The sequence below is a fragment of the Mauremys reevesii genome, linkage group 2 (assembly GCF_016161935.1).
Source record: "Mauremys reevesii isolate NIE-2019 linkage group 2, ASM1616193v1, whole genome shotgun sequence".
Lineage (NCBI taxonomy): Eukaryota > Metazoa > Chordata > Testudines > Geoemydidae > Mauremys > Mauremys reevesii.
This window is the reverse complement of record NC_052624.1, coordinates 286,113,388-286,140,143: the sequence shown is the minus strand read 5'-3', so window position 1 is coordinate 286,140,143 and position 26,756 is coordinate 286,113,388. Positions and strand designations below refer to the sequence as shown.

Sequence of the window (26,756 nt, the reverse complement as noted above, 5' to 3'; positions counted from 1 at the left end):
GGTGCAGCGCAGCAGTCAGTTCAGAGACGCTCTCTTCGGTATTGCTATCTCACCCGCCACTCACGCCCCCGCCCCGCCCAGGGGCTTGGGAATCACCTAACTGGAATGCAATCAATTGGAGCAATCAAGAAGAAAGAGAAGACGGTTACTCACCTCCAAGTGTTGTTTGTTCTTCTTTGTGTGTTGCTCTCCATCCCCCCCCCCCCCCTTCCCCACTGGAACTGGCAAGGGAAAGACTGAACTGAGGAGCGGCCGGGAGCGGATATATATTTAGCGCCATGCCAGCAGCGCCACTCCAGGGGCGCCAGCCCAGCCCGCCGTTGCTAAAAAGTAAATGTTCCGTAGATGTTGCACGCAGCGCACGCACATGGAAAATGGATTGGAGCAACACATCTCGAAGAACAACAGTTACTACAGGTGAGTAACCGTCTTTTACTTGTCTTTTACTTAATCTCAATTTTATCACTATAACATTGGTGTGGAGTGCCAGTCACTGCTGTGCTTGGGTGTGATGAGTCTTGAGGACTCCCTCAATGTTCTCTTCTGGGAACTTCAGTGATTTGAGCAGTAGAAAGCTTTGTTGTGTTCAGTTGTGTCTAGCCAGATGTTTCTAGTTCATGGATTTTTTCTGATTTAAACACCCCCCCCCAACCTTAGGAAATATCACCTTTTTAAAAACTCATAAAACCCGTTAAGGTCTAGATTACCTATGGGGTACAGGCTGGTGATTGGGATAGTGTGGAGCTTTAAATTTCTAATGTTTTTAATGCTTCCAGTATTCTGTTCTTTCATAGCAGCAACGGCAAGGACCTGGTGCAGAAAATCCAGCCTCATTCCAGAAAGAAAATGACCTTAGGAAGAAAATCCTAGAGAAGGAATTCAGAGTGAGTGTCCTTGGGAGTCATGATCTGACCAACTTTTTGTTCAAACGAGGAAATGTGGATTCTTCTTTAAGTGATGGTCCCTAACATGTTCCACTGTGGGTTATGCATGCATACCATGTGCCTGAAGCTGGAGAATTTGAAAGTATTGTCCACTGGTCTGCACATGCACCCTAGCTCATCTCGTGTTTCTGACAGAGTGGATAAAAGGTGGGGCAGATCAACTGCCTCTCCAGTTCCTTCTCACCGCTGCATGAGCCAGGTCGGAACCTCTCTGTGTCCATAGCTTTGGCTTCATCCCTTAAAATATTATTGCTTTGTAAATAGTTTTTAGCGCCTTGTACAGTTAATAATTTTAGTGTTTTCATAGTTTTGTAGTGCTAGATTAATCTTTGGGGGAACACTTCCCTTCCCCCTAATGCCCCATGTGGGTACTGGACTGAGCCCAGGACTCAGGGCTTCAAACTGTGTTTCCTGCCTGCAATCCTTCTTTGTCAGTGACAACCGCTATGCCTATATTGCTTTGGGGACGCTCACATTGCTTCCCCAAAGCATTGTGAGGTGCAGTATCTGCCACTCATTCCCCAGCCGTACCTGGGAAGGGCAGGAACTCCACTTTTGAAAACACCTTCAAGGAAAAGACTGTGAGCCCTTAGTTGGACCCAGACTGAGGAAACCTCCTGTACATCAGCCTGACTAAGCAAGGCATGAGCCTCCTGCTGCTAAGTCTGATACTGATGCCAGAGATGCTATCCCCATAGACCCCCTGGCAGGATCTTCTCAGGAACCCAGGAGGCATTCTCATATGCCTGAGACTGTCTTCCTCAAAATCCACTTCAAAGGCATCGGATTTGGCTCTGAAGAGCTCAGCACCTCAGCCCAAGAGGACTTACAGTAGAACCTCAGTTACGAGCACCTTGGGAATGGAGGTTGTTCATAACTCTGAACAAAACATTATGGAGGTTCTTTCAAAAGTTTGCAGCTGAACATTAACTTAATACAGCTTTGAAACTTTACTATGCAGAAGAAACATCCAGCTTTAAACCATCTTTATTTAAATGAAGCAAGCACGGAAACAGTTTCCTTACCTTGTCAAATCTTTTTTTGGTAGTTTACATTTAACATAGTACTGTACTGTATTTGCCTTTTTTTTTTTTTTTTTTTGGTCTCTGCTTCTGCCTGATTGCATACTTATGATTCCAAATGAGATGTGTGGTTGAAGGGTCAGTTTGTAACTCTGAGGTTCTACTGAGGTACAGCCTAAGTCCCAGAAGCTTAACAAGAAAGTCCATAAACATCAAGCTCCATAAGTACTGGAAAGAGATCAGCCCATATTGTTCTTGGCACCCCCCAGACCTCAGGATCTGTTGGCTCTGCCAAAGACAATTCACCTCCTACTTGAGGCACAGTCTTCGACAGCACCCTCTCCAGCTCTGATGTTCCAGACAAAGACAACCACTCTTACACTCGGGAGAACTGACTCCCAGGCCTCTCCACAGGACATCTTCACACTCCTGGATCTTGCATCTCCTCCATTGGGTCTGTTCCTTTCCAGAGATGTTATAACAGCACCTGGAAATCAACAGCTGAGAGAAGTTTATTGGCTGTTCCTTCCTCAAGATACAACTTCCCTTCAGCGACACCACCTCTGGAACAGGAATCAGCTTTCTCATCGGGAGACTCCAAACCACCTGTGGAGCCTCCGTTTCTTCTTCAAGTGCTTGCTCATATTGATTCCATTTAGGTGTGCGTGTGCCACGTGCACGTTTGTCGGAAGACTTTTACCCTAGCAACACTCGGTGGGTCAGCTGGTCGCTCCCTGGAGTGGCACCGCTATAGCGCCGAATATAAACCCCTGCCGACCCAACGGCCCCTCAGTTCCCTCTTACCGCCCGTGTCGGTCGTTGGAACAGGGGAGCGCGGCTTAGCTGACCTCCACTTCCCTAGCTACTTGTAGTTCTCTCATTAATTCTTGTGTATATAGTTCAGATTTATATAGTTGTAGTTAACTTTATTCGTTTATAGTATAGTTAGTGTATATAGTTAAGAGGGGTTCGGGGATTATCTCCTTCCCCGCACCTGGTGCTGGGGCCTATGCCTGGTTCACCGGGTTTCAAACCGTGCTTGGCCTGCCACAAGCTGATGCCGACAAGAGATCCCCACGACTCCTGTCTTAAGTGCCTCGGGGAATCTCACCTAACAGATAAGTGCCGCATTTGTAAGGCCTTTAAGCCGAGAACAAAAAAGGAGCAGGACTTTCGTCTCAAGCAGTTCCTGATGGAGGCAGCTCTTACTCCTCCGCCCTCGGCACTGAGCGCTGGACAGTCTTCAAGAAGCGCTCCCTCGGCACCGGATCGCGCCGGCGCCGACGTCCGCTCGGCACCGCTCCCTCTCCCTGAGGGTGAAGAGGCACAAGACTCCTGCGTCCGCGCCGCCTGCTCTGCAGCCCGAGCGCTCTACTAAGTCGAACCGCCCGGCACCTATACCTGCCATGGCACCGACAACATCGGCACCGTCGATTCCGGCCACGCAAGAGCCGTCGAGTCCGGTGCCTGAAAGCTCCCCGGTGCGAGCCATGGTTGAGCTCACTATTCCCTCCACGCCGGAGACATTTTCCACGGCGAAGGAGTTGATTGCAATGACGGAGTCTGCGCTGCCTCAACCCCTGGCACCGCCGGTGCGGGTTATACAGTCAATCAGCAAGCCTGCCTTGATCAGACCACCCTCCGTCGGCACCGCAGAGCAGCACCATTCACGATCATGGTCCCGCAGACGTTCTCGGTCCTGTTGCCGATCCAGCTCCCGATGCCGCTCGCAGTCCCGGCACTGTTCTCCATTTCGGTACCGGTTGTACTCGCGGCACCGGTCAGCGTCCCGTTCGCCGGCCCGGTACGCTCGGCACCGATCCAGCTCCCGGCACCGCTCCAGGCACCGTGACTCTTTCATAGCCACTCCCGACGTCGAGCCTCGAGATCTCGGTCGACCTCCCGGCACCGCTCCGGTCGCAGGTCCCGATCTCGCTCCCGGTACCGGTATGCCTCCCGCTACTGATCCCCGGTGCCGCGGCAAGCGACGTCAGCTAGAGAGGGAGACTCTGCCCAGGGCTTTTCAGCTCCTCCATGGCCATCCAGACATGCATCAGTGTCGTCCCACGCGGGCAGTTCATACGTGCAGGACCGTGATTCGGATGTGCCCACCAGAGTCTTCCAGGAGCCCCAGGCCCAGGACCCTGGCCCCCATCAGTGGTCATTCTGGACACCTTGGGTGTACCGCCAGGCCCAAGGCGTACCTGTGATCCCATCTCGCTCTGTTCCGTCAGAGCACCGGGTGCCAGAGGCAACAATTAGCCGTCCCCCTCCGACCAGTACGGAGGAAGCCCCGGTTCAGCCTCCGGACTCCCAGATCCCACTGGAACAGGAGGTCGTCCAGGAGCACGAGTCCACGCAGGACCCGCTTGTCCCCGGCCTTTCTTCCTCCTCCTCAGATGAGGCAGTGGCAGGAACATCCTCCTTGGGCCCTCCTCCAATCGACTTGAGGGCCCATCAGGACCTCCTGAGACGGGTGGCACTCAATATGAACCTCCAAGTGGAGGAAGTCTCGGAGATAGAGGATCCGGTTGTAGACATTCTGTCCGCTGACGCCTCCACTAGAGTAGCCCTGTCGTTCATTCGGACGATCCAAGCCAATGCGGATACCATCTGGCAGTCTCCAGCCTCTATCCCGCCTGCGGCCAGGGGTGTTGAACGCAAGTACATGGTACCTTCCAGGGGGTACGAGTACCTATATGTACAACCTCCCCCTTGCTCCCTTGTTGTCCAGTCCGTCAGTGAGAGGGAACGCCATGGCCAGCAGGCACCTACAAGATCTCTATCAAGCATTCTTAAACCTACAATACCCACCTGCTGAAGTGAAAAACAGATTGACAGAGCCAGAAGAGTACCCAGAAACCACCTACTACAGGACAGGCCTAAAAAAGAAAATAACAGAACACCACTAGCCATCACCTACAGCCCCCAACTAAAACCTCTCCAGAGCATCATCAAAGATTTACAACCTATCCTTAAAGATGATCCCTCACTCTCACAGATCTTGGGAGACAGGCCAGTCCTCGCTTATAGACAGCCTCCCAACCTGAAGCAGATACTCACCAGCAACCGCACACCATACAACATAAACACTAACCCAGGAACCTATCCTTGCAACAAAGCCCGATGCCAGCTCTGTCCACATATCCATTCAAGTGACACCATCATAGGACCTAATCACATCAGACACGCATCAGGGGCTCGTACACCTGCACATCTACCAACGTGATATATGCCATCATGTGCCAGCAATGCCCCTCTGCCATGTACATTGGCCAAACCAGTCTCTACGCAAAAGAATAAATGGACACAAATCTGACATCAGGAATCATAACATTCAAAAACCAGTGGGAGAACACTTCAACCTCTCTAACCACTCAGTGACAGACTTGAAGGTGGCAATTTTGCAACAAAAAAACTTCAAAAACAGACTCCAAAGAGAAACTGCTGAACTTGAATTAATATGAAAACTAGATACTATTAACTGTGGCCTAAACAAAGACTGGGAATGGTTGGGTCATTACACCAATTGAATCTATTTCCCTATGTTAAGTTCTCCTCACACCTTCTATGGGCCATCTTAATTATCACTTCAAAAAGTTTTTTCCTCCTGCTAACGATAGCTCATCTCAATTGATTAGACTTTGCCTGTTGGTATGCATACTTCCACCTTTTCATGTTCTCTGTATGTATAAATATCCCCTGTCTGTGTGTTCCATTCTATGCATCCGAAGAAGCGAGCTGCAGCTCACGAAAGCTCATGCTAAAATAAATTTGTTAGTCTTTAAGGTGCCACAAGTACTCCTGTTTTTTTTGTAAACACTGAAACATTCTCACCCTCCAAAATCCAGTAGGACAGGCCACAGGTTATCCTGATCACTCTCTACTGGTCCAGACCGTTTTGGTTTCTGAATTTTCTGCATGTGTCATTCTGAATGCCAGTCACCCTCCCACCGCTCCCCGGACTCCTGACTCGGCAGGATGGCAAGATCAAGCACCCCAGTCTGCATTTTCTTCATCTCGGGGCTTGGATGGACGTTGTTCTTGAAACGTGCATGTTCTGCAGCCATACGAGACGTACTTTCTAATGGTAGGAAGGATTCCACTAGATGATTCTTCCTGGCTAAGGAGAGAGATTTTTCTTCTTGGGCACCTCAGATATCTCTCATTTTAGACTATACCTTTTCTCTAAAGCCGTCAGGCCTATCCATCAGCTTCTTGTGAGTCCACCTGGCAGTGATTCGTGCATACTGTCCTCCTTTTCAGGGTTACTTGGTCTTTGCTCACCCATTGACCACCAGATTTTGGAAAGGCCTACTTGGAACCTTTCTGACTATTCACAAGCCTACCCTTGAGTGGGACTTGAACCTTGTTCTCTCAGCATTTACAAGGTCACACTTCCAACCTTTTAGCTTCCTGCTCCATGTCTCTTCTCTCCATGAAAGTCATTTTCATAGAATCATAGAATATCAGACCTCAGGAGATCATCTAGTCCAACCCCCTGCTCAAATCAGGACCAATCCCCAAGTAAATCATCTCAGCCAGGGCTTTGTCAAGCCTGACCTTAAACACCTCTAAGGAAGGAGATTGCACCACCTCCCTAGGTAACCCATTCCAGTGCTTCACCACCCTCCTAGTGAAATAGTTTTTCCTAATATCCAACCTAGATTTCCCCCACTGCAACTTGAGACCTTTATCACCTCAGCCAGAAGGATTGGTGAACTTGGACTGATGATGGCGGATCCTCCTTACACTGCATTCTATAAAGATAAGGTTTTATGTTTACACCCCAAATTCACTCCCAAGGTTGTCTTGGAATTTCACTTGGACCATTCAATCCACTTACCTGTGCTCTTCCCTAAACTGCACACTTCCTCAGAGGGACAGAGACTCCACACCCTCAATGTCTGGCAGGCCTTAGGTAAAACTACGCAGAACAAGACCAATCAGGAAGTCCCCAAGACTATTTGTTGCTATAACAGAAAGACTCAGGGGACAAGCGATCTCGACTCACAGGATCTCCAAATGGATCTCGGGCTGCATTCTACAGTTACCAAATATCGAGCCTCTCTCCCACATGGGGGATCAGCTCATTCCACAAGAGCACAAGCCGCGACTATGGCGTCTCTTTAGGATGTAATTCTCCTTGATACCTATAATCCATTCACATGGGACACTGTTCACACCTTTACATGACACACTGCCCTAGTCCAGGAATCCTCTGCTGATGCCTCCTTTGGAACAGCAGTCCTTTGCTCAGACCTATCATCAAGATCTTCACACACTGCTCCTACTTAAGTACTGCTTGTTAATTACCCACAGTGGAATACAATAGGGACCATCACTCCTAAGAAGAGGAGGTTGCTTACCTGTAACTAGAGATTCTTTGAGATGTGTGGTCCCTATTCAGCTATCTGCTCTCCTTCCTCTCTGCTTTGGATCTCCTCCGGTTCATGGTGGAGAAGGAACTGGAGAGGCGGTCGGTCCACATTGTCCTTTATCCCCTTGGTTGGAGAGACAAGGTGATCCAGGGGGCATGCATGGACCAGTGAACACTACTTTCAAATTCTCCAGTTCCAGGCACATAGTGCACATGCGTAACCCACAGTAGAATACAGATAGGGACCACACATCTTGAAGAACGTCCAGTTATCAGTCAGTAACCTCCTGTTCCTTTAAGTTACTTCCTTTGGCAACCTTGTCATTCCTGACCCTGAACAGCAGTGACATTCCAATCAAACAACAATGTGCAGGTCACATGCAGCTTCAGCTTTTGGTTGCAGTTGGAACTTTGTTTTTTTTAAATATCACCTGTTCTGGGTATAATCTCATTTCTCCCCATTCTCCTTTATTTAGATTAGTAATTTGCAAAGAGAGAAAGAGATGAAGCTTCGTGACATTAGTCTGATCTGCGTTCAATCCCGAAATAGATTTTCCAAACAGCGGATTTGGGTGGATTTCAACAATGGCCTTCAGGTAGGAATCCATGGGAACACCACCTCCGTCTCTGCAGAAGGGGGGGCAGCACTTCCGGGCCACCATCTGGATTTCGCTGCTCTTACATTGTCAGTGGATGCAGTGAACTAGAACTGAAATCTGAAATGTCAGCCTTCATAGAAAAGTTAAAGGGAATCCATATGTTTTTGGTGCTACCACTCCTTTAATCTGAATCACTGATGTTTCTATATGTACTACAAATGAATGGTTAGGGCACCTTTTTAATGAGAAGCACATTATCTAGTAGAGGGCAACTCTGTGTTTTTGTTTGGCTAATTTCAGGAGACGTCGTACATTCATCCATACATTGCCATTATGACTTTCTAAATAACAAGCCAGAGAACCGCACCAAATGCAGCTTGTGGCTGAACTAGCACATATCTTTTAGAAAGACAAGAAATGCTCATTTAGTGTCTAAACTAGATTTTAGCTAAAGCCTCTGCAACTGATCAACAAGTCTACTTCGAGTAGAGGTGCAATGGAGGCTGTTCTTTGTTGCAGGAAATGAGAAGGAAAGCAGCATTTGCTGAAGATGATGAAGATGAAGAAGAAGAGGAGACAGAAGATGAAGAATTAACTACTTCAGACACAAGTGACCGTGGTGAAGTTGAATCCCAGCATGGGAAACTTCAGGTTTTCACAGTCAGCTCTACAGAATATCTAAAATTGCATGGAAAACTGCTCCGAGATGGGCAGCCGCAAGTCTTCCACGATGAGGAGGATACAGGTATTAACACCTGCTAACTTGAGCTCAAATATCCTGCTGCTGAGTTAGCGGTCTGTTGTCTCGATTGCTCACTGAAACAATGTCCCACCCCCTGTAACTTTGAGGTCAGTTTCAGTGTGTTCTCCGGGGTACGTGGCCAATAGGCATTACCGCTATCACTTCTTTGTTTTATATCTTATTTAAAAATATCTCTACATCAAGTTCTGACAGTTTTTGCGACAAAATGTTTCCCATCACTGTTTTCCTAGTCCTCTTCCCCAGGTCTTCCTTTTCATATTTTGTCTGATAACTAGGTGTTTGTACAGAGCCTGGCACAATAGGGTCCTGATTGAGGACTCTGAGTGCTAATGTAACATAAATAATTTCTGAGGAAGAGGGTCCATGCAGGGGAATGGTCATGTTCTCTTGTCTCTTGGTCCAGAAATACCAGCTCTAAAGAAGTTTGCCATTCACACGGCCTTGCAGCATAGCATGGTGGCAACAGAGAAGGTGATCAGAAATGTGGCTCGTGTCATAAGTCAAGTGGTCAATTATCTGACCAATCAGAGAGCAGAGGTAAGCATACACTAACATTTTTAACTTACTTTTATTTGGGTTGAGCAACTATTAAAAGTTCCCTCAAAACTGATAGGTATTTGCAAATGCATAATATGGAATAGACCAAGGGTTCTCAAACTTCATTACACCGTGACCCCCTCCTGATAACAAAAATTACTACACAACCCCAGGAGGGGGCACTGAAGCCTGAGCCCCACAATCCCAGGCAATATGTCTATTCCAGCGGTTCTCAAACTGTGGGTCCGGACCCCAAACTGAGTCGTGACCCCGTTTTAATGGAGTCAGCAGGGATGGCGTTAGACTACTGGAGCCTGAGCCTCACCGCCTGGGGCCAAAACCAAAACCTGACCCCCATTGCCCTGGGCAGGGGGACCAAAGCCGAAACCTAAGGGCTTCAGACCCAGGCCGGGGGCTGTTACCTGAGCCCTGCCAACCGGGGTTGAAGCCCTGGGGCTCCGGCTTCAGCCCTGAGTGGTAGGGCTCGGGCTCCAGCTTCAGCCCTGGGCCCCAGCAAGTCTAACGCCGTCCCTGGTGACTCCATTAAAATGGGGTCGTGACTCAGTTTGGCATCCCAACCCACAGTTTGAGAATGGCTGGAATAGACGTATTGCAGTGACTTGTGTGGACCCTAGGTTTATTGCATGATGCATGTTGCTGGCTGTTAGTGCTGTTGTCCTGGGTCCTGCTCAAGATGGAGAAGAAATGCTGGAATGGCAGCCAGCAAAATGACAGCATGGCCTAGTAGATTCCTGCTTAATAACGTACGTATTTAGGGAACTGAAGAGACTCTTCTTACTTCTCCTTCTCTCTCTTTGCAGCACAAGCCCTGAGTTTCTCTCTTTAAAACACAAAGATTAATTTTAACTTGTTTAATGCATTTCACGTTGACTGACTAGTACCTAATCCGAATGGAACGCCTCTGTGACAGCAGTGATGGCAGACAATGGGCAGTCATTAGTTTGAACCAAAGACAAACTCATACATGAGAAAAAATTGTAATTACAGTAGAACCTCAGAATTATGAACACCTCGGGAATGGAGGTTGTTTGTAACGCTGAGATGTTTGTAACTCTGAACAAAACATTACCGTTCTTTCAACAGTTTGCACCTGAACATTGACTTAATACTGCTTTGAAACTTTACTATGCAGAAGAAAAATGCTGCTTTCCCTTTATTTTATTTTTTAGTAATTTAACACAGTACTGTACTTGTTTTTGGGGGGGAGAGGGCGGGGGGGTCCTCTGCTGCTGCCTGGTTGTGTACTTCTGATTCCAAAAGAGGTGTTAACTGGTCAGTTGGTAACTCTGAGGTACTACTGTATGCCATTGTTCTCGGTCCAGTACTGGCCTGTGAAACGTACTTGTTAGATGGGTCCCATAGGGTCACTTTGTAGCGGAGTGAGGAAAGCAAAGGTATTTAATCAGGGGATGCCAGAGTGCATTCTCTGAGCCATATCCAGCTCCAAAAATTCTGAAGTGCAGCCTGTGGCCGCTTTACTGTTCTTACTATGGAGTTATGGCCAGAAGACAGCAGGTCCTAGGATATGAGGTGTGGCCTGAATGCTTGGCTCAGTGTGAATCACTTCTGGCTGGTTTGTGTAGGCTGTACCTCGTTGTTAAAGATGTGGGTGGCGAAGGAGCTGTAGCTCTTTGGCTCATGGCATCATGCTGCCTTTGAATGTAATGCAGGGTGCCCACATATCTGATGTGTGCATGCTTTTATGATCTTCCACTGGAGAGATGTGGAGACTTATTGGATGTAGGTTTGTATGCAGTGTTGTAGCTGCGACGGTCCTAGGATATTAGAGACAAGGTGGGTGCGGTAATATCTTTTATTGGACCAGCTTCTGTTCGTGAGAGAGACAAGGTTTTGAACTTTACATGGATACCTGAAGACGAGCTCTGTGTAGTTATGAAGCTTGTCTTGCTCACCAACAGAAGTTGGTCCAGTAAAGGATATTACTGCGTCCAACTTGTGTCTCTGGATGTAGATCTAGTAGGCCAGCAGAGCTGTGGGTTCTGTACGAAGTTAGTCTCAGTCATGTTCTTTAATTCTTCTAGGTGCTACTTAGCCAACATCCAGTGACCTGAAGCAATGTAGCAGGAAGCCCACGTTGATTGCTTGCATTGTGTGCAGGTCTCTGGATGCTTTTGTAGCACCTGGCAGAGCTCAGCAGGGATGTAGATGGTGTCATGTACCTGTTGCACTGAGAGCTTTTTACGTTACCCTGTTAGGATCTTCTCTTGTTTGCCTTTCAGGACAATTCTCACCGGGCCCAGGTCCAAGAAATCGTGCAGGAGTGCCTGTCGAGACTACCCATGCTCCTTCAGGAGGCAGTGGAAGACAGCCTCCATGATATCCAGTACTATTTTTCTGTCCTCATTCTCGCCAATCTAAAGAAAGGAGCCAGAAGGGCAGAGGATCTGTGCGAAGACAAAGTCAGAAGTTGGGGTTTACCTGTAAGATACATGCTTCTGTTTGCCAAACCCTCTCCTATGCTGTCACTTTCAACACCCTTGCCACCGTGCCTGCCTCTCAAGCTTGGTATTGCCTTTCACTGCTCTTTCCTTCTGCACTTACATTATAGTACCCCTGTGCTTTCCATGTACTGTGTTCTGTACAAAGCCAAATATAAAATGATGCTAATGCTGATCTGTGTTGGAGGGCTGTGATGAGGACTATCTAATGTTTTTTTACATCACTCTAAAAATGCTATGTAACTGGGGTGGGGTGTTAGTAGTGGTAGTTTAAGGAAAATGGAACCAGATTGCCGGCACTTAAAATTAAAAAGGTCGTAGAGCAGTTTTTAAACTAAGGGCTGGGGGGAAGCTGACTGGTGCGGAGGAGCATGTGGTTCAGACAGAGACATCGCATAGGGGAAGATCTGTTAATGGGTATTCTCTCCTCCTTACAAGGATACAGAGGATGGAAGATAAAATATGAGTAGGATGTGATGAGAAACAGTCAAATGAAAAAGCATCCCATTCAATTACATCTCGTAATGGCAGACAGCTAAAAACTGTCAGTTTTTAAGTGCTTGTATACAAATGCTAGAAGTCTATAAATAATAAGATGGGTGAACTAGAGTGCCTCATATTAAATGAGGATATTGATATAATAGGCATAACTTGATGGAACAAGGGTAATCAATGGGACACAGTAATACCAGGGTAAAAAAATATATCAGAAGGACAGAACAGGATGTGCTGGTGAGGGAGTGGCATTATATGTGAAAGAAAGTGTAGAATCAAATGAAGTAAAAATCTTAAATGAACCAAACTGTACCATAGAATCTCTATGGATAGTAATTCCATGCTTGACTAATAAGACTATAGCAGTAGGGGTATACTATCGACCACCTGACCAGGATGGTGCTAGTGACTATGAAATGCTCAGGGAGATTAGAGAGGCTATAAAAATCAAAAACTCCATAATAATAATGGGGAGTTTCAACTATCCCCATATTGACTGGATACATTTCACCTCAGGACGGGATGCAGAGATAGTTTCTTGACACCTTTTAATGACCGCTTCTTGGAGCAGCTAGTCCTGGAACCCACAAGAGGAGAGGCAATTCTTGCTTTAGTTCTAAGTGGAGCACAGGATCTGGTCCAAAAGGTGAATATAGCTGAACTGCTTGGTAGTAGAGAGCATAATATAATTAAATTTAACATCCCTGTGGCGGGGAAAACACCACAGCAGCCCAACACTGTAGCATTTAATTTCAGAAAGGGGAACTACACAAAAATGAGGAAGTTAGTTAAACAGAAATTAAAAGGTACAGCGCAAAAAGTGAAATCCCTGCGAGCTGCATGGAAACTTTTTAAAGACACCATAATAGAGGCTCAACTTAAATGTATACCCCAAATTAAAAAACATAGTAAGAGAACCAAAAAAGTGCAACTGCGGTTAAACAACAAAGTAAAAGAAGCAGTGAGAGGCAAAAAGGCATCCTTTAAAACGTGGAAGCTAAATCCTATTGAGGAAAATAAAAAGGAGCATAAACTCTGGCAAAGGAAGTGTCAAAATACAATTAGGAAGGCCAAAAAAGAATTTGAAGAACAGCTAGCCAAAGACTCAAAAAGTAATAGCAAAAATTTTTTTTAACTACATTAGAAGCAGGAAGCCTGCTAACAACCAGTGGGGCCATTGGATGATTGAGATGCTAAAGGGGAACTCAAGGCCGATAAAGCCATTGAGGAAAAATTAAATGAATTCTTTGCATCTGTCTTCACGGTTGAGGATGTCAGGGAGATTCCCAAATCTGAGCCATTCTTTTTAGGTAACAAATCTGAGGAACTGTCCCAGATTGAGGTTTCACAGAGGAGGTTTTGGAACAAATTGATAAACTAAACAGTAATAAGTCACCAGGTATTCACCCAAGAGTTCTAAAGACACTCAAATGTGAAATTGCAGAACTACTAAATGTGGTATATAACTTATCATTTTAATCTGCTTCTGTACCAGATGACTGGAGGGTAGCTAATGTGATGCCAATTTTTTAAAAAGGCTCCAGAGGTGATCCTGGCAATTACTGGGCGGTAAGCCTAACTTCAGTACCAGGCAAACTGGTTGAAACTATAGTAAAGAATAGAATTATCAGATGCATAGATGAACATGATTTGTTGGGGAAGAGTCAACATGGTTTTTGTAAAGGGAAATCATGCCTCACCAATCTACTAGAATTCTTTGAGGGGGTCAACAAGCATGTGGACAAGGGGGATATAGTGTACTTAGATTTTCAGAAAGCCTTTGACAAGGTCCCTCACCAAAGGCTCATAAGCAAAGTAAGCGGTCATGGGATAAGAGGGAAGGCCGTCTCATGGATTTGTAACTGATTAAAAGACAGGAAAGAGTAGGAATAAATGGTCAATTTTCATAATGGAGAGAGGTAAATAGTGGTGTCCCCCAGGGGTCTATAATGGGGCCAGTGCTGTTCTACATATTCATAAATGATCTGGAAAAAGGGGTAAACAGTGAGGTGGCAAAATTTGCAGATGATACAAAACTACTCAAGATAGTTAAATCCAAAGCAGACTGAGAAGAGCTACCAAGGGATCTCACAAAACTGGGTGACTGGGCAAAAAAAGGACAGATGAAATTCAATGTTGATAAATGCAAAGTGATGCACATTGGAAAAAATAATCCCAACTCTACATATAAAATGATGGGGTCTAAATTAGGTGTTATCACTCAAGAAAGAGATTTTGGAGTCATTGTGGATAGTTCTCTGAAAACATCCACTCAGTGTGCAGGGGCAGTCAAAAAACAAACAGAATGTTGGGCATCGTTAAGAAAGGGATAGATAATAAGACAGAAAATATCATATTGCCTCTATATAAATCCATGGTACGCCCACATCTTGAATACTGTGTGCAGATGATTTCACCTCATCTCAAAAAAGATATATTGGAATTGGAAAAAGGTTCAGAAAAGGGCAACAAAAATTATTAGGCGTATGGAATGGCTTCTATATGAGGAGAGATTAATAAGACTGGGACTTTTCAGCATGGAAAAGAAACGACTAAGGGGGATATGGTAGAGGTCTATAAAATCATGACTGGTGTGGAGAAAGTAAATAAGGAAGTGTTATTTACTCCTCGTAACACAAGAACTAAGGGTCACCTGATGAAATTAAAAGGCAGCAGGTTTAAAACAAACCAAAGGCAGTATTTCTTCACACAACGCACAGGAAACCTGTGGAACTCTTTGCCAGAGAATGTTGTGAAGGCCAAGACTATAACAGGATTCAAAAAAGGACTAGATAAATTCATAGAGGATAGGTTCATCATTGGCTTTAGCTAGGATGGGCAGAATTGGTGTCTCTAGTCTCCATTTGCCAGAAGTTGGGAATGGGCGACAGGGGATGGATCACTTGATGATTACCTGTTCTGTTCATTCCCTCTGGGGCACCTGGCATTGGCCATTGTTGGAAGACAGGATACTGGGCTAGATGGACCCTTTTTTTCTGACCCAGTATGGCCATTCTTATGTTCTTAGTAAATACCTATGGAAGGAAAGGGCAGCGCTGGCACTCCCATTCCACTGAAATGAAAAAAATTCCAAGGGCTGTTAGCAAAAATTTATATTTCTCTATGTAGATGGTGTAGACTTTAGTCATGTAAGGTTTTGTGGGTAATAAAGATTATGTTCGCTACTATAGTTCAGTTAATGACTAATTGTGCTAAGATGTGTTTCATTTACTGGCACTGTTTCCTTCACCTCTCCCAGTTAAATAGCATCTTGCATTTTAAAAATGCTGCACAAACACTAGTAAATCTACACAGCCATTTGTTAGTTTCATCCATCTGCCAGTTTCACTTGTAATCTAGATTGCTGAATTTTGTATTAAGTGCTTTTGTACGGTGCCTGCCACAATGGAGCTGTGATTGGAGCCCTTAACCACTACCTGAATACAAATAATATAAAATTGTATGGGTGCTGCACTCCTACCTGTTAGTCTGCTCACTATTCTAGTGTGTATCACACCATCTCCCTGTAAACTATTCTGTATTGGAACTTAGCCTTCTTATTTCTGTAGGGGAACAGCATCTAGTAGTCCATAAGTGGGCAAGGAATTGTCATAGTAAGTTGACTATACCTTTTGAGTTGTTCTTATTTGTATAACTTTACAGCACTCAGAAGCTAAATCCTACACGGTCAGTACCTTGCACAGTTATGATATGGTTATCCAAAAGGTGCATTTCTCACCTGTGAGCAGCCAAAGAGCATATTCATGTCTTAGAGTTGAACTGCTGTCTCCTGTGTACATTGAAATACTGTGACCCTCTCTCTCCTTGCTTTCCACTTCACAGGGTATTGGATATCCCTATGCTACGTATCGAGCTGTGTGTGCTCGTCAAGGTGTCTACAGCTCTGTATCATGTGGGTTTGTTGATTTCAATGAGCAACTCACAGAGCCAATATCCAGTGCAATCTCCATGACCTGGAATGAGGTCTTCAGGTACCCTCCTCTTCACTGCACTCTAGGACATTCTTACTAACACAAGACACTTGCAAACCTCCCTGATATAAAAACAAACACAATTTTGTGCTGTCTGCCAAAAACTGTGAGATGAGCTGGTGCAAAATGCATGGCCTCTGTCCTCTAATGTCCTCAGGCCACTTTATTCCATGGGTGAAATGATATCTCAGCATTTGATACAGAGAATGGCAAAACTTCATGATTTCGTCCCCTGAGGGGCTGAGCCTTCCAATTCACTGCCTGTCTCCTAAAAGGTGGAGATCACCTCATGGCTGATTTAGTGTCTAATTTGCATTGTTTCCTAAATGGGAAAGGATTAGTTATGTACTCATTTTGTATTTTTGTATTAAATTATATCACACAGTCCCCAGTCTTGCAACCAAATGCCAGAATGCTGGTGCAGAGCCCAGTTTTCTTAAGTGCAATTGCAGAATTGGGGCCATATTCCCCAGTCACTTCTTGCAGAAACGTATTCAATTACTATTTTAAAAATACAGGCTTTGTACACTGTATCTACATACTCATAACTTGTATTGTAATATATCAGTGGGTAGCCGAGTTAGTCTGGATCTGTAAAAAGCAACAGAGTCCTGTGGCACCTTATAGACTAACAGATGTATTGGAGCATAAGCTTTCGTGGGTGAATGCCCACTTCGTCAGATGAATGTAGTGGAAATTTCCAGAGGCAGGTATAAATATGCAGGCAAGAATCAGTCTAGAGATGACGAGGTTAGTTCAGTCAGGGAGGATGAGGCCCTCTTCTAGCAGCTGAGGTGTGAACACCAAGGGAGGAGACACCTAGCATTTGTAGTGGGACTTTAGACCTGTGGGGGGAAAAATGCAGATGTTTCATAGAACTCGTTTCTCTGGACATAACTTCATCATTTGGTCATCAGTCTGACCCCACCATTGTAGCTCCTCCAATAGCAGTAGAAGTGCATGGTGAGCAAGCCCCCAGTGCCCCTTTTGGCATTGCAGCATGTTACTCATGCCTTTAGGTACCTGGATTAATCCTTGAATGCATTTCTCCCCTTCCAGTTGTAAATTGGGGCAGTCCATCACACAGTTCAGCAAAGCCATCTTAGATAAATTGAAATACTTCTTCAAAGATCTCAAGAACAAGCTCCGGGAAAAAGGCAGAAACACAGAGCCAGTAAACGTCATTCAGAGGCATCAAATGGAAGCTGTCCAGGCTTTGGTAAGATTGGCAAGGGGGTCCGTGCAGTGGATACCCTTCAGAACTTGTCTGTTGTGTGTTGGGTAACTATGGTGAGGATGCCTCACGCTTTGTCGTTTGGCCTGTGCTTACTATAGGGAATCTGCAAATGCTCAAGTAATGTAACTGTCTTGAGTAATGGGCAAGTTTTGGTAAGCAGCCACTTTATTTGAAATGAGGGAACTTTTTGCAGCATACAATACTGATTTTTCCTTCCTCCACTTCCCAGCTGTGCAACTTTCTCCTGGATCAGATGGAGTATATCAATAAAAGGCAGCGCGGTATATCCCGTGTCCTGACACCAGAAATACAGGCTAGCATGAAACAGACATATGCAGGTAGGAAAATCCTACAGCTGGGCTAAGTCTGGCTTCCTGTGCATTGACTAACTGAACAGGGAAGCAAATTGTAGCAGTGACACTAACCATCTGTGCAATGGTGAATTCTGCCAGTTAATACCGGAAAGAACGGTTCCCAAGCTGGTAGTATGGAAATCTGTATGTTGGTAGAGTCACTACACTACTCCTGTTGAATCAGCTTGTCTCACTTTTATTTCTTAAATTTCAAAGGCCTGGCTCAAAGGGCTCACTTTAAATTCTTATTCTTGAGCAGCCAAATAATGTTGTGTATTTGTAGATCACTTAGCATCTTCAAAAGGGAGAGAAGGAATGGAGAATGAAATTCCACAGCAGTGCTGCAGAATTGCACGGAGCTAGAGCTGGAGTCTGTCACAGCAATGTAGTAGCACGCAGGTGTGGTGCGTGCCTCCATCTAACAGTGAAATCTGACACCGAAAACATCCACTCGGTGTGCAGCGGCAGGCAAAAAGCCAACAGAATATTGGGAATCATTAAGAAAGGGATAGATACTAAGACAGAAAACATCACATTGCCTCTCTATAAATCTATGATACACCCACATGTTGAATACTGCGTGCAGATGTGGTCGCCCCATCTCAAAAAAGATAATTGGAATTGGAAAAGGTTCAGAAGGGGCAACAAAAATGATTAGGGGTCTGGAACAGCTTCCGTATCAGAAGAGACTAATAAGATTGGGACTTCTCAGTTTGGAACAGAGATGACTAAGGAGAGATAAGATAGAGGTCTATAAATTCATGATTGGTGTGAAGAAAGTAAATAAGAAAGTGTTATTTACTCCTTCTCATAACACAACTACTAGGGGTCACTAAATGAAGTGAATAGGCAGCAGGTTTAAAACAAACAAAAGGCAGTATTTCTTCACCCAACGCACAGTCAACCTGTGGAACTCCTTGCCAGAGGATGTTGTGAAGGCCAAGACTATAACGGGGTTCAAAAAAGAACTAGATAAATTCATGGAGGATAGGTCCCTCAATGACTATTAGTCAGGATGGGCAGGGATGGTGGCCCTTGCCTCTGTTTGCCAGAAGCTGGGAATGGGCAACAGGGGATGGATCACTTGATGATTCCCTGTTCTGTTCATTCCTTCTTAAGCACCTGGCATTGGCCACTGTCGGAAGACAGGATACTGGGCTAAATGGACCTTTGGTCTTACCCAATATGGTCATTCTTCTGTTCTTATGAAATGGCAGTCTCACCAAGGGACAACAGTTGAAATACAGGAAGGCTATCCTCTTCCTGTGATCTTTCTGGATGTTAGGAGCCACACCAGAATGAGTCTCTGGGAACTTAATAAAGGACTTCAGAGACGCTGCAGTGATTCCTTCCTATGGTGGCATGTATGAAGTAATACTTTGCTGCTGTGTTTGATTGCATAGATCTGGGCTAATTTAAAATTGGAAGCATGTGATGATGAAAGCAGAAGAGTGGTAGGTCAGATGCTGCCCACTATTTTGAAATTGGAAGTCTAGGGATTGTGGAGACCTTATGAGTTTTGAAATGTACTGGCATGTTTTAAGGGTGCCAGAAGACAGCCTAACAACCGATCCACTACCATGTTCTGCTGATGCTGCTCACATTCCTTGGTGAAAAGAACTTACGGGATCAACATGTAAAACCCTGGCTTTTTTTTCTGTGCTCATGACTCCCCCTACTGACTAGCTGCAGAACATACAATTTGCTGCTTTCTCACAGCTAAAGAGGGTCAGTAATACAGGAAACAAAGGTTTGTACGTTTGGTGCTGAACATCCTGAGTTTAATCCCCAGTGACAGTGATGGTGTCTGTATATATGCAGCTATGGTTTGCTATAAAAGCCCTAGAGATGTGCTCAGGCTCATGACCACAAGCTCCTCCTGGCAGTGTAGTTCGGTCTGTGTGGTCTACAAGCTAAATATATCAGAGTTCTACAATGAAGATTGTGTCCCACCTTATCTTCGGTGTACAGCCCTGTTTCTCATGCAAGCTTTGCTCCCCTTGTTCCCGAGAGGGAGAACTTCTCTCCTTACGACAGCTCGGGGCTTCACGAATAGTAAGGCTGTCTAGTGCCTTCAGTGCCATCCCAACATGCAGTTTAGTATGGCCACTTGGGTCAAAATGAAGCAGCATATGTTGGGACCAGAGGCAATAATTGTATGGGGGGGGGACATGTAGGTTCATGTGCCCCCCTCCAGATTGCTTGATCACATAGTGTGGTTGGGCCTCCTCCCTGCAGGACAGCTGAGCAGGCAGGGAGAGGTAGGAGGAACAGCTGGGCTCTGCAGGGAGGGGCCACTGCTTCCTGGGAGGGAGGCACTGCTGGGGGGGAGGTGGGGACATGACCTGAGCTGTTTCAGGGTTGTGCCCCCTCCACTATCAACAGGCCTGGGTCGTCTCTGTTGGGACCTGCAGTCTCTGTAGGCCACACCTCTATTAGATTGCAGTTTCCATTTTAGTAGTCATTGTGTGGCACCAGGCATCCTGACAGATTACCATTCCGGCCATTGGTTGAGTAGCATGCGGGCAAGGCTGCACCAACACGTGTAAGATTATGTGCTGACATTTAAATACCATCTCTCTCCCGTAGCTTGTAGCCAAATGAATGGTCCAGGCTGTTTCCAGAGAATGAAAGATCTTATGCAACGGCATGTCCGCAATCAGAAGAAGACCATGTTTAACTGTGTCACTGATAAGTTACGGCACCAGCTTGACCTGCTCCAGGTGAGATGAAACAGAATTAGCACTCCTCTGGAAAGTAGCTGGCCCTGTACCATGTGATAGAACTGCTGCCTCTCCAGTCACGGGACCATGCTGTTTAGCATGACTTGGAAGAAGCATTCTAGCTTTCCCATTTGCAGTTAGGTAGCAAGAATGGCAGCCAGTATTAGAAGTGGACCCCTCCCATTCTGTTTAGTTTGACTCTCGTTGCAGTATTTACTGGGGTTTTAGCCCTGGTGCGATTCCAGTGCTATTAATAATCGTGCTCAGTGTGGAGAAGGGAGAATAACCTGCAAGAAACTGTGACTGGATGGAAAGTTTTCTACTGTCTGTGGAAGATTTTGTGTGAAACACCTATAGACAAGCTTAGTGCAGGATGCCTCCTTGAAGTGAGTCTCTATATGGGGACGATACCCTAGGGCTACATACCATGATTGCTGTCTCCCGTTCCTTTCACATTTGACTCCTAGTGCTTTTAGGTTGTTCGAATCAGTAAACTGACTTATTGATGGACTACTAGTAATCAGATTTCTATTATTACAAACCACTTTTCATAGGGTCATACATGCCTGTTACAGTAGAGCCTCAAAGTTACAAGCTGGGCAGTCAACCACACACCTCATTTGGAATCGGAAGGATACAATCAAGAGCAGCAGAGACCCAAAAAAACAGAGCCAATACAGTACAATACTGTGTTTAAATGTGAACTACTGAAAAAGAAAGGAAAGCAGCATTTTCCTTCTGCTTAGTAAAGTTTCAAAGCTGTATTAAGTCATTGTTCAGTTGTAAAGTTTTAAAGAACAGCCATAACGTTTTGGTCAGTGTTACAAACAGCCTCTATTCCCAAGGTGTTCATAACTCTGAGTCCTACTGTATATTTCAGTATGCTTTAGATTCAAAACAGTACTTAGAATTAAACAATAAATGAAATATATCTTCGAGTGAGGTTTGAAAAGAAGTGAAGAGGCAGAGAGATACAAGAAATCTACTACAGTTCAGACAGCATTTCATGCTGGTTTTGGTCGTCTCCAGGGGTCTTGCTTCTATATTAAAGATGTGCTTCAGCAAAGTTGAGCACTTCTGCATTAGCAAACCTATCATTTGGACCTGATTTTAAACGTGTCAGATTTTAAAATGTATTTGTAGTTTCACTAACTGATTGTTTGCTTGCTAACACAGTCCTCAAACTGCAGCCCGTGATCTGCAGGTGTCACATTATGCAGATTCTTCCTCTTTGCTTCCAGCTGTTTCTAGGCAGTTGGTGGCAAAGAGCCCTGGTGCCCTATACAAGTAGTTGGAAACAAGGAAGAGGAGCCAGCCTAGCCTGTGCATGTTGTGTAACTGAGAACTGGAAGGGAGTGGGTCCATCGGGTTGCAAATGGGAGAGGAGGCAGGTCCACGAGACCATAAAAATATGAGCTCACCAAGTGACTGTGTAGATACACGGGAGAGGGAGGCACGTGTCCCGGATACTTAACGTACAGGGTTTCTGTATAAAACTGCAACCTGAGCCTTCTCGCCTCTGAGTTTCACTCCCCCCGCCCCCCCATACAGGGATTATCAAAGAGATTTAGTCTGATTAGAGTGATCTAGTGATGAAGCTGCCTACTAAACAACAGGGGCCCTGCTGACTAAAAGAGAATTAATATCCATGTTGAAGAAAATTAGTGTGTAACATGAAACCTTGAAGCCTTGTCTTGTTTTAGGTATACATCGGTGGTAGTTTTGAGTGTTTGGTTCAGGAACTGACTAAATCCTTGAGACTGCAGTTTGAACCAATGCTGAAGCCTGTCCAGAAAAATGATGGAATTATTCCAGGTAAATTTTTCCAGGTTCTTGCTTATGCATTTGCTTCTTGTCGTCGCTGTAAACAGTGTTTAGAGTAAATGCTGCAAATAGAGACACAACATCACAGCACTCACACCTTATTGTGGAGCAGTTCTTGCTGTGGAAAGCCTGGCTTCAATGTGTCTTGCATTTATAACAGGTGCAGCTTTGAGTTGTTAGGACTGCTGGTCAGCAGAGGGAATAACATTTGTTCCTTTAATGTTTTTTCCAGATTTAGTGAACATCTGTGCCAAAGTCAGCAAGATTTGTAAAATATCTTGTGTAGATTATGTTCTTCCCAACCTCAGCCAGACAGAAAGCTGTTCTGTGCCTGCCTCTCCTGGGAAAGAGCTGCCATTAAAGAGGGAGCTGCAGGAAGACTTGGATCCCCCAGTCTTCTTGGGGAAGTGCAATATCATCCGCATTGGGACCATGTCACTTTCTCACATTAATCCCATTCAGGTACTGAATTTAAACGCACGTCTTCCTTGGGTTGGGAGGGATGTTCAGGAGGAGCAGATTTGTGTGTCCAAGAGAGAAGGTACAAGAGAAACCAACAGAAATACTTATGCCAAAGTGGTGTGAAACTTTGAGCCCTGTTATTCTAAGTGCTACATAGTCAGAATATATGGTACATCCTATTTCTCTGTCTCAAAAGATTTACTGGCATAATATAGTATACCTGTGGATTCCATGCTAGCAGGAAGGATTTCCTTTTTCTGCCTGTCTTCATTCATGTAGGTGTTTTATAATTCTCTTTATTTCTACTAATGAGCCTTAATATGCTCCCAGATCAACAGCTACTGGCAACTAGACAGGGCACTCAACTCCACCTACCCTCCAAAGTATGCAGTAAACGCTACACTCCGAATTACCTTCCTTATGCACTTCCAGATAGAGTTAAAGCTCTTCATCATGGAAGTGTTATAGATATAGCAAATTCTGGCCTGAAAGTACACAGAAACCGTACATTGAATGGTTACCATTTGCATCTCCTGTATCTATATTGCTGAGAAAACCATGGGTATATAAATGGTTGGTGGAATTATGGAGTTAGTGATAAAGTTGTTTGGGGGATCTTAACTATGAAAATCTGGAAATTGAAACATGAGGGTTTTTTTTTTAAATCTAATAAAATTGTATCATATATTTACATCCTTAATGGTTTCTAAATGAAATATTTTAACTGCAAATTGTATTACCCATTTCTCAATTGCAGTGTATTTTATTAACTCAGAGAGGCTTTTAGCAAAATAAATTCAAAAACTGATCTTCAGGAGAAAGCAAAGCCTGTCATCCATTTCAGGGCTTCTCTGTGAACATATCTTAGAGTTCCATTCAGGAGTCAATACTGTAAAATGAAAGACAGCCACAACCTTGATTTTAAATGTCTTTTCTCACTGTTCTATTTGCCAATCAATGAGTTATCACCTAACAAATCTGTCTGTATTTTTAAGATATCTGTGCAAGAAGTCGCTATCACTATGACAGGTCAGTAACCTACATCATTTTTATTTTTTTGCACACCCTCCTTTTTCCACCACCACCACTCCCATTTATAAACTGCAGAATAGAAGGATTTTCTTCAATCCCTTGAAGTTAGTATTTAAAACTCCCAAGAAATAAACTTTTGACGATTGCTTCTGCCTTGGCTATGAAGCATTGGGACTTAGCACACAGAAGCAAGGTTCCTCTGGTATGGGGACATTCCCTGGGCAGTATTTATTGATCCGAATGATTGCCTTTTAGAATTGTTGGTCTCACTGAATCCATTCACACCTTTCTGGCACAGCTGGATACATTCCTGTTACTTCTCCATCTGTACTCCCAGAAAAAAGAGAGAGAGAGAGACTAGAACTTCATGCAACTCTTTTTCCTTCACACCGTTTTAGGGCTTGGAGCACCCCGGGGTTACCCTGTAGGTAAATCTTAATAATCAGGAGTTCCCAGCTTGGCATATTGCATTGATGCTCCTAGAAAGCTCCTGGTCACTGACTTCGAGGAGTTAGTCATTACAGTGTTTAATACCCACTGCCATTCTCCACTGAGGGTTTTTTTCTTTGTATACTTCAAAATTATATTTCATTTTAGAATATTCAGTGAACAGATAGTTAATCTCTTATGTGGGGGGCTTAAGTGGGTTTTTGATATGAGGATATTTTCTTTCCACTTGGACAAAGCACATAATATAAATTTAAACTAAGAGAACAGTGACAGCACCATCCTTTGGCTGTGGCACCATATTATGTTCAGAGATTTTGAAACACTGAATACAGTTTTGCTGTCATAGAAGCATAAATGTGAGTATACTTTTAAATGCTCATCTTTCTTCTTCCAAAGATAATACCACCATGACACTTCCGTTCAGCAGCGTGTATCTTTGTGAATGTTGCTTCCACCTGTATTATTTGATCCTTCATCTCTCTCCTGAGTTTGCCAAGAACATTTACTCCAGATTGGGAGCCCAGGCATCCAACCCAAGTGAGTGGAAATGGGAATGCCTCCCGGGTGGTGGTGATGTCTTGAAAAACAATCTAGATAAACCTGTGAACTATTGAAGGGCTTTTTGTTTGAACAAGGTTTTTGTTTTCCATATCTCCATCAGACAAATGTACCATCTACAGTAACTCCTCACTTAACGTTGTATTTATGTTTCAGAAAAATGCGACTTTATGCGAAACTATGTTAAGCGAATCCAATTTCTCCATAGAATTAATGTAACTGGGGGGCGGGGGGAGGTTTAGGTTCCAGAGAAATTTTTTTCGCCAGACAAGACATTATATACATATACAGTATAAGTTTTAAACAATTTTAAACAAACAGTTTAATACTGTACACAGCAATGAATGTGAAGCTTGGCTGAGGTGGTGGAGTCAGAGGGTGGGATATTTCCCAGGGAATGCCTTACTGCCAAATGATTAAGTAGGAGTCAGCTGAGCCCTCAAGGGTTAATACGCTGTTGTTAATGTAGCCTCACACTCTACAAGGCAGTATGGACTGAGGCAGGAGGGAGGAAACACAATAGATGCAGGGCAGTAGCTGCAAACACTTTCCTGCAAAAACTGAACATGATGATGAGCCCACGCTCTCCAGCTGGAGCGCACCACTCCCTCCTCCTGACAGCACATGCACAGGTGCTGGCTTTCCAAAGTGCTGGGGGGTCCATGCATGAGTGAGAGAAAGAGATGTGCATTGCCCCTTTAAGTACGCTGACCCCACTTCAAGTACTTAAGCAGACCCCTTTTAAGCAGATCAGCCAGTTCAGACAGGAAGCAACAGCTTCCAGCAAACTCCCTCCATTCTGTCTCCTAGCCCAGTCCCCCCTCCTCCACTTTGTGGTACGGAGTGTGTGTGTTTGGGGGGCGAGGGTAGGAGCAAGGGGACATCCTGATCAGGGGCGGCTCTACAGTTTTGGCCGCCCCAAGCAGTCATGCGCGGGAGGCGCCCCGGAGCCGCGGGAGCAGCGGACCTCCCGCGGGCATGACTGCAGAGGGTCCGCTGGTCCCGCGTGGCCCGGCTGGACCCCCCACGGCTGCGGACGGTTCGCGGATCCCGCGGCTCCGCTTGAGCTGCCGCAGTCATGCCTGCGGGAGGTCCAGCCGAGCCGCGGGACGAGCGCTCCCTCCGCAGTCATGCCTGCGGCAGGTCCGGTCGTCCCGGGGCTCCGGTGGACCTCCCGCAGGCATGACTGCGGCAGGTCCGCCGGCGCAGCCTGCCGCCCCCTAGATTTGGCCGCCCTAGGCACCAGCTTGTTTTGCTGGTGCCTAGAGCCGCCCCTGATCCTGATATCAGCACCCCTCTCCCCCGCCTCCTCCAGCAAGCAGGAAGCTCCCGGGAGCAGCTCCAAGGCAGAGAGCAGGGCAGGAGCAGCAGGGCAGTGGGGGATGGGACAGCTGAACGGCAGCTGCGAGCCACACATCTTACAGGGAATTTAGGGGAGCTGATGGGGGGGGCACGGAGGGTGCTGGTTCTAATCCCCAGAAGGAGGGGCTGTTCTTCCAGAGAATCCTGCAAACAGTGGACAAAGCAGGCAGCTGCCAAACGACATAAGGGAGCATTGCACAACTTTAAACGAGCTTGTTCCCTAATTGATCAGCAACGTACGTTAACCAGGACAATGTTAAATGAGGAGTTACTGTACTGTAATTTAGAGTCTGAACACTACAATGTGCTAATGTGTTTTGCAATGGTAGATGTGCCTTGTCTTCCCTGGCCCAAGTGGTGGAGGGGGAAACCACACATACACCCACATTAGCTTTTTCCATCTGTCATTATCAGAATCATGTGTGGAGCCAGCAGGAGTTTCTTTGACGTTCTCCTGTATGGAGCAGTATCTACGCTAATCTGAGTTATTCCATAGACCTAGTATTGCTGTGCTACATAAACCATATAAACATTCGAGACTTC

At 45.3% G+C, this 26,756-nt stretch overlaps 1 protein-coding gene across 5 annotated transcripts in view; it reads left to right on the top strand.

Annotated features, from left to right (window-relative positions):
* Positions 1–26,756, top strand: part of LOC120398227 — a 94,486-nt gene that overhangs the window by 51,646 nt on the left and 16,084 nt on the right. For 4 of the 5 annotated variants that reach the window (XM_039525436.1, XM_039525437.1, XM_039525433.1 and 1 more), the window contains exons 13-25: positions 795–884; positions 7,823–7,942; positions 8,465–8,690; positions 9,112–9,245; positions 11,507–11,707; positions 16,064–16,212; positions 17,272–17,431; positions 17,679–17,787; positions 20,392–20,525; positions 22,229–22,340; positions 22,582–22,811; positions 23,807–23,840; positions 24,690–24,830. In XM_039525436.1, coding sequence (XP_039381370.1) covers positions 795–884; positions 7,823–7,942; positions 8,465–8,690; positions 9,112–9,245; positions 11,507–11,707; positions 16,064–16,212; positions 17,272–17,431; positions 17,679–17,787; positions 20,392–20,525; positions 22,229–22,340; positions 22,582–22,811; positions 23,807–23,840; positions 24,690–24,830 — 1,840 coding nt within the window. The remainder of the gene's footprint in view (positions 1–794; positions 885–7,822; positions 7,943–8,464; positions 8,691–9,111; positions 9,246–11,506; positions 11,708–16,063; positions 16,213–17,271; positions 17,432–17,678; positions 17,788–20,391; positions 20,526–22,228; positions 22,341–22,581; positions 22,812–23,806; positions 23,841–24,689; positions 24,831–26,756) is intronic. The other variant, XM_039525435.1, reaches the window with a different exon arrangement.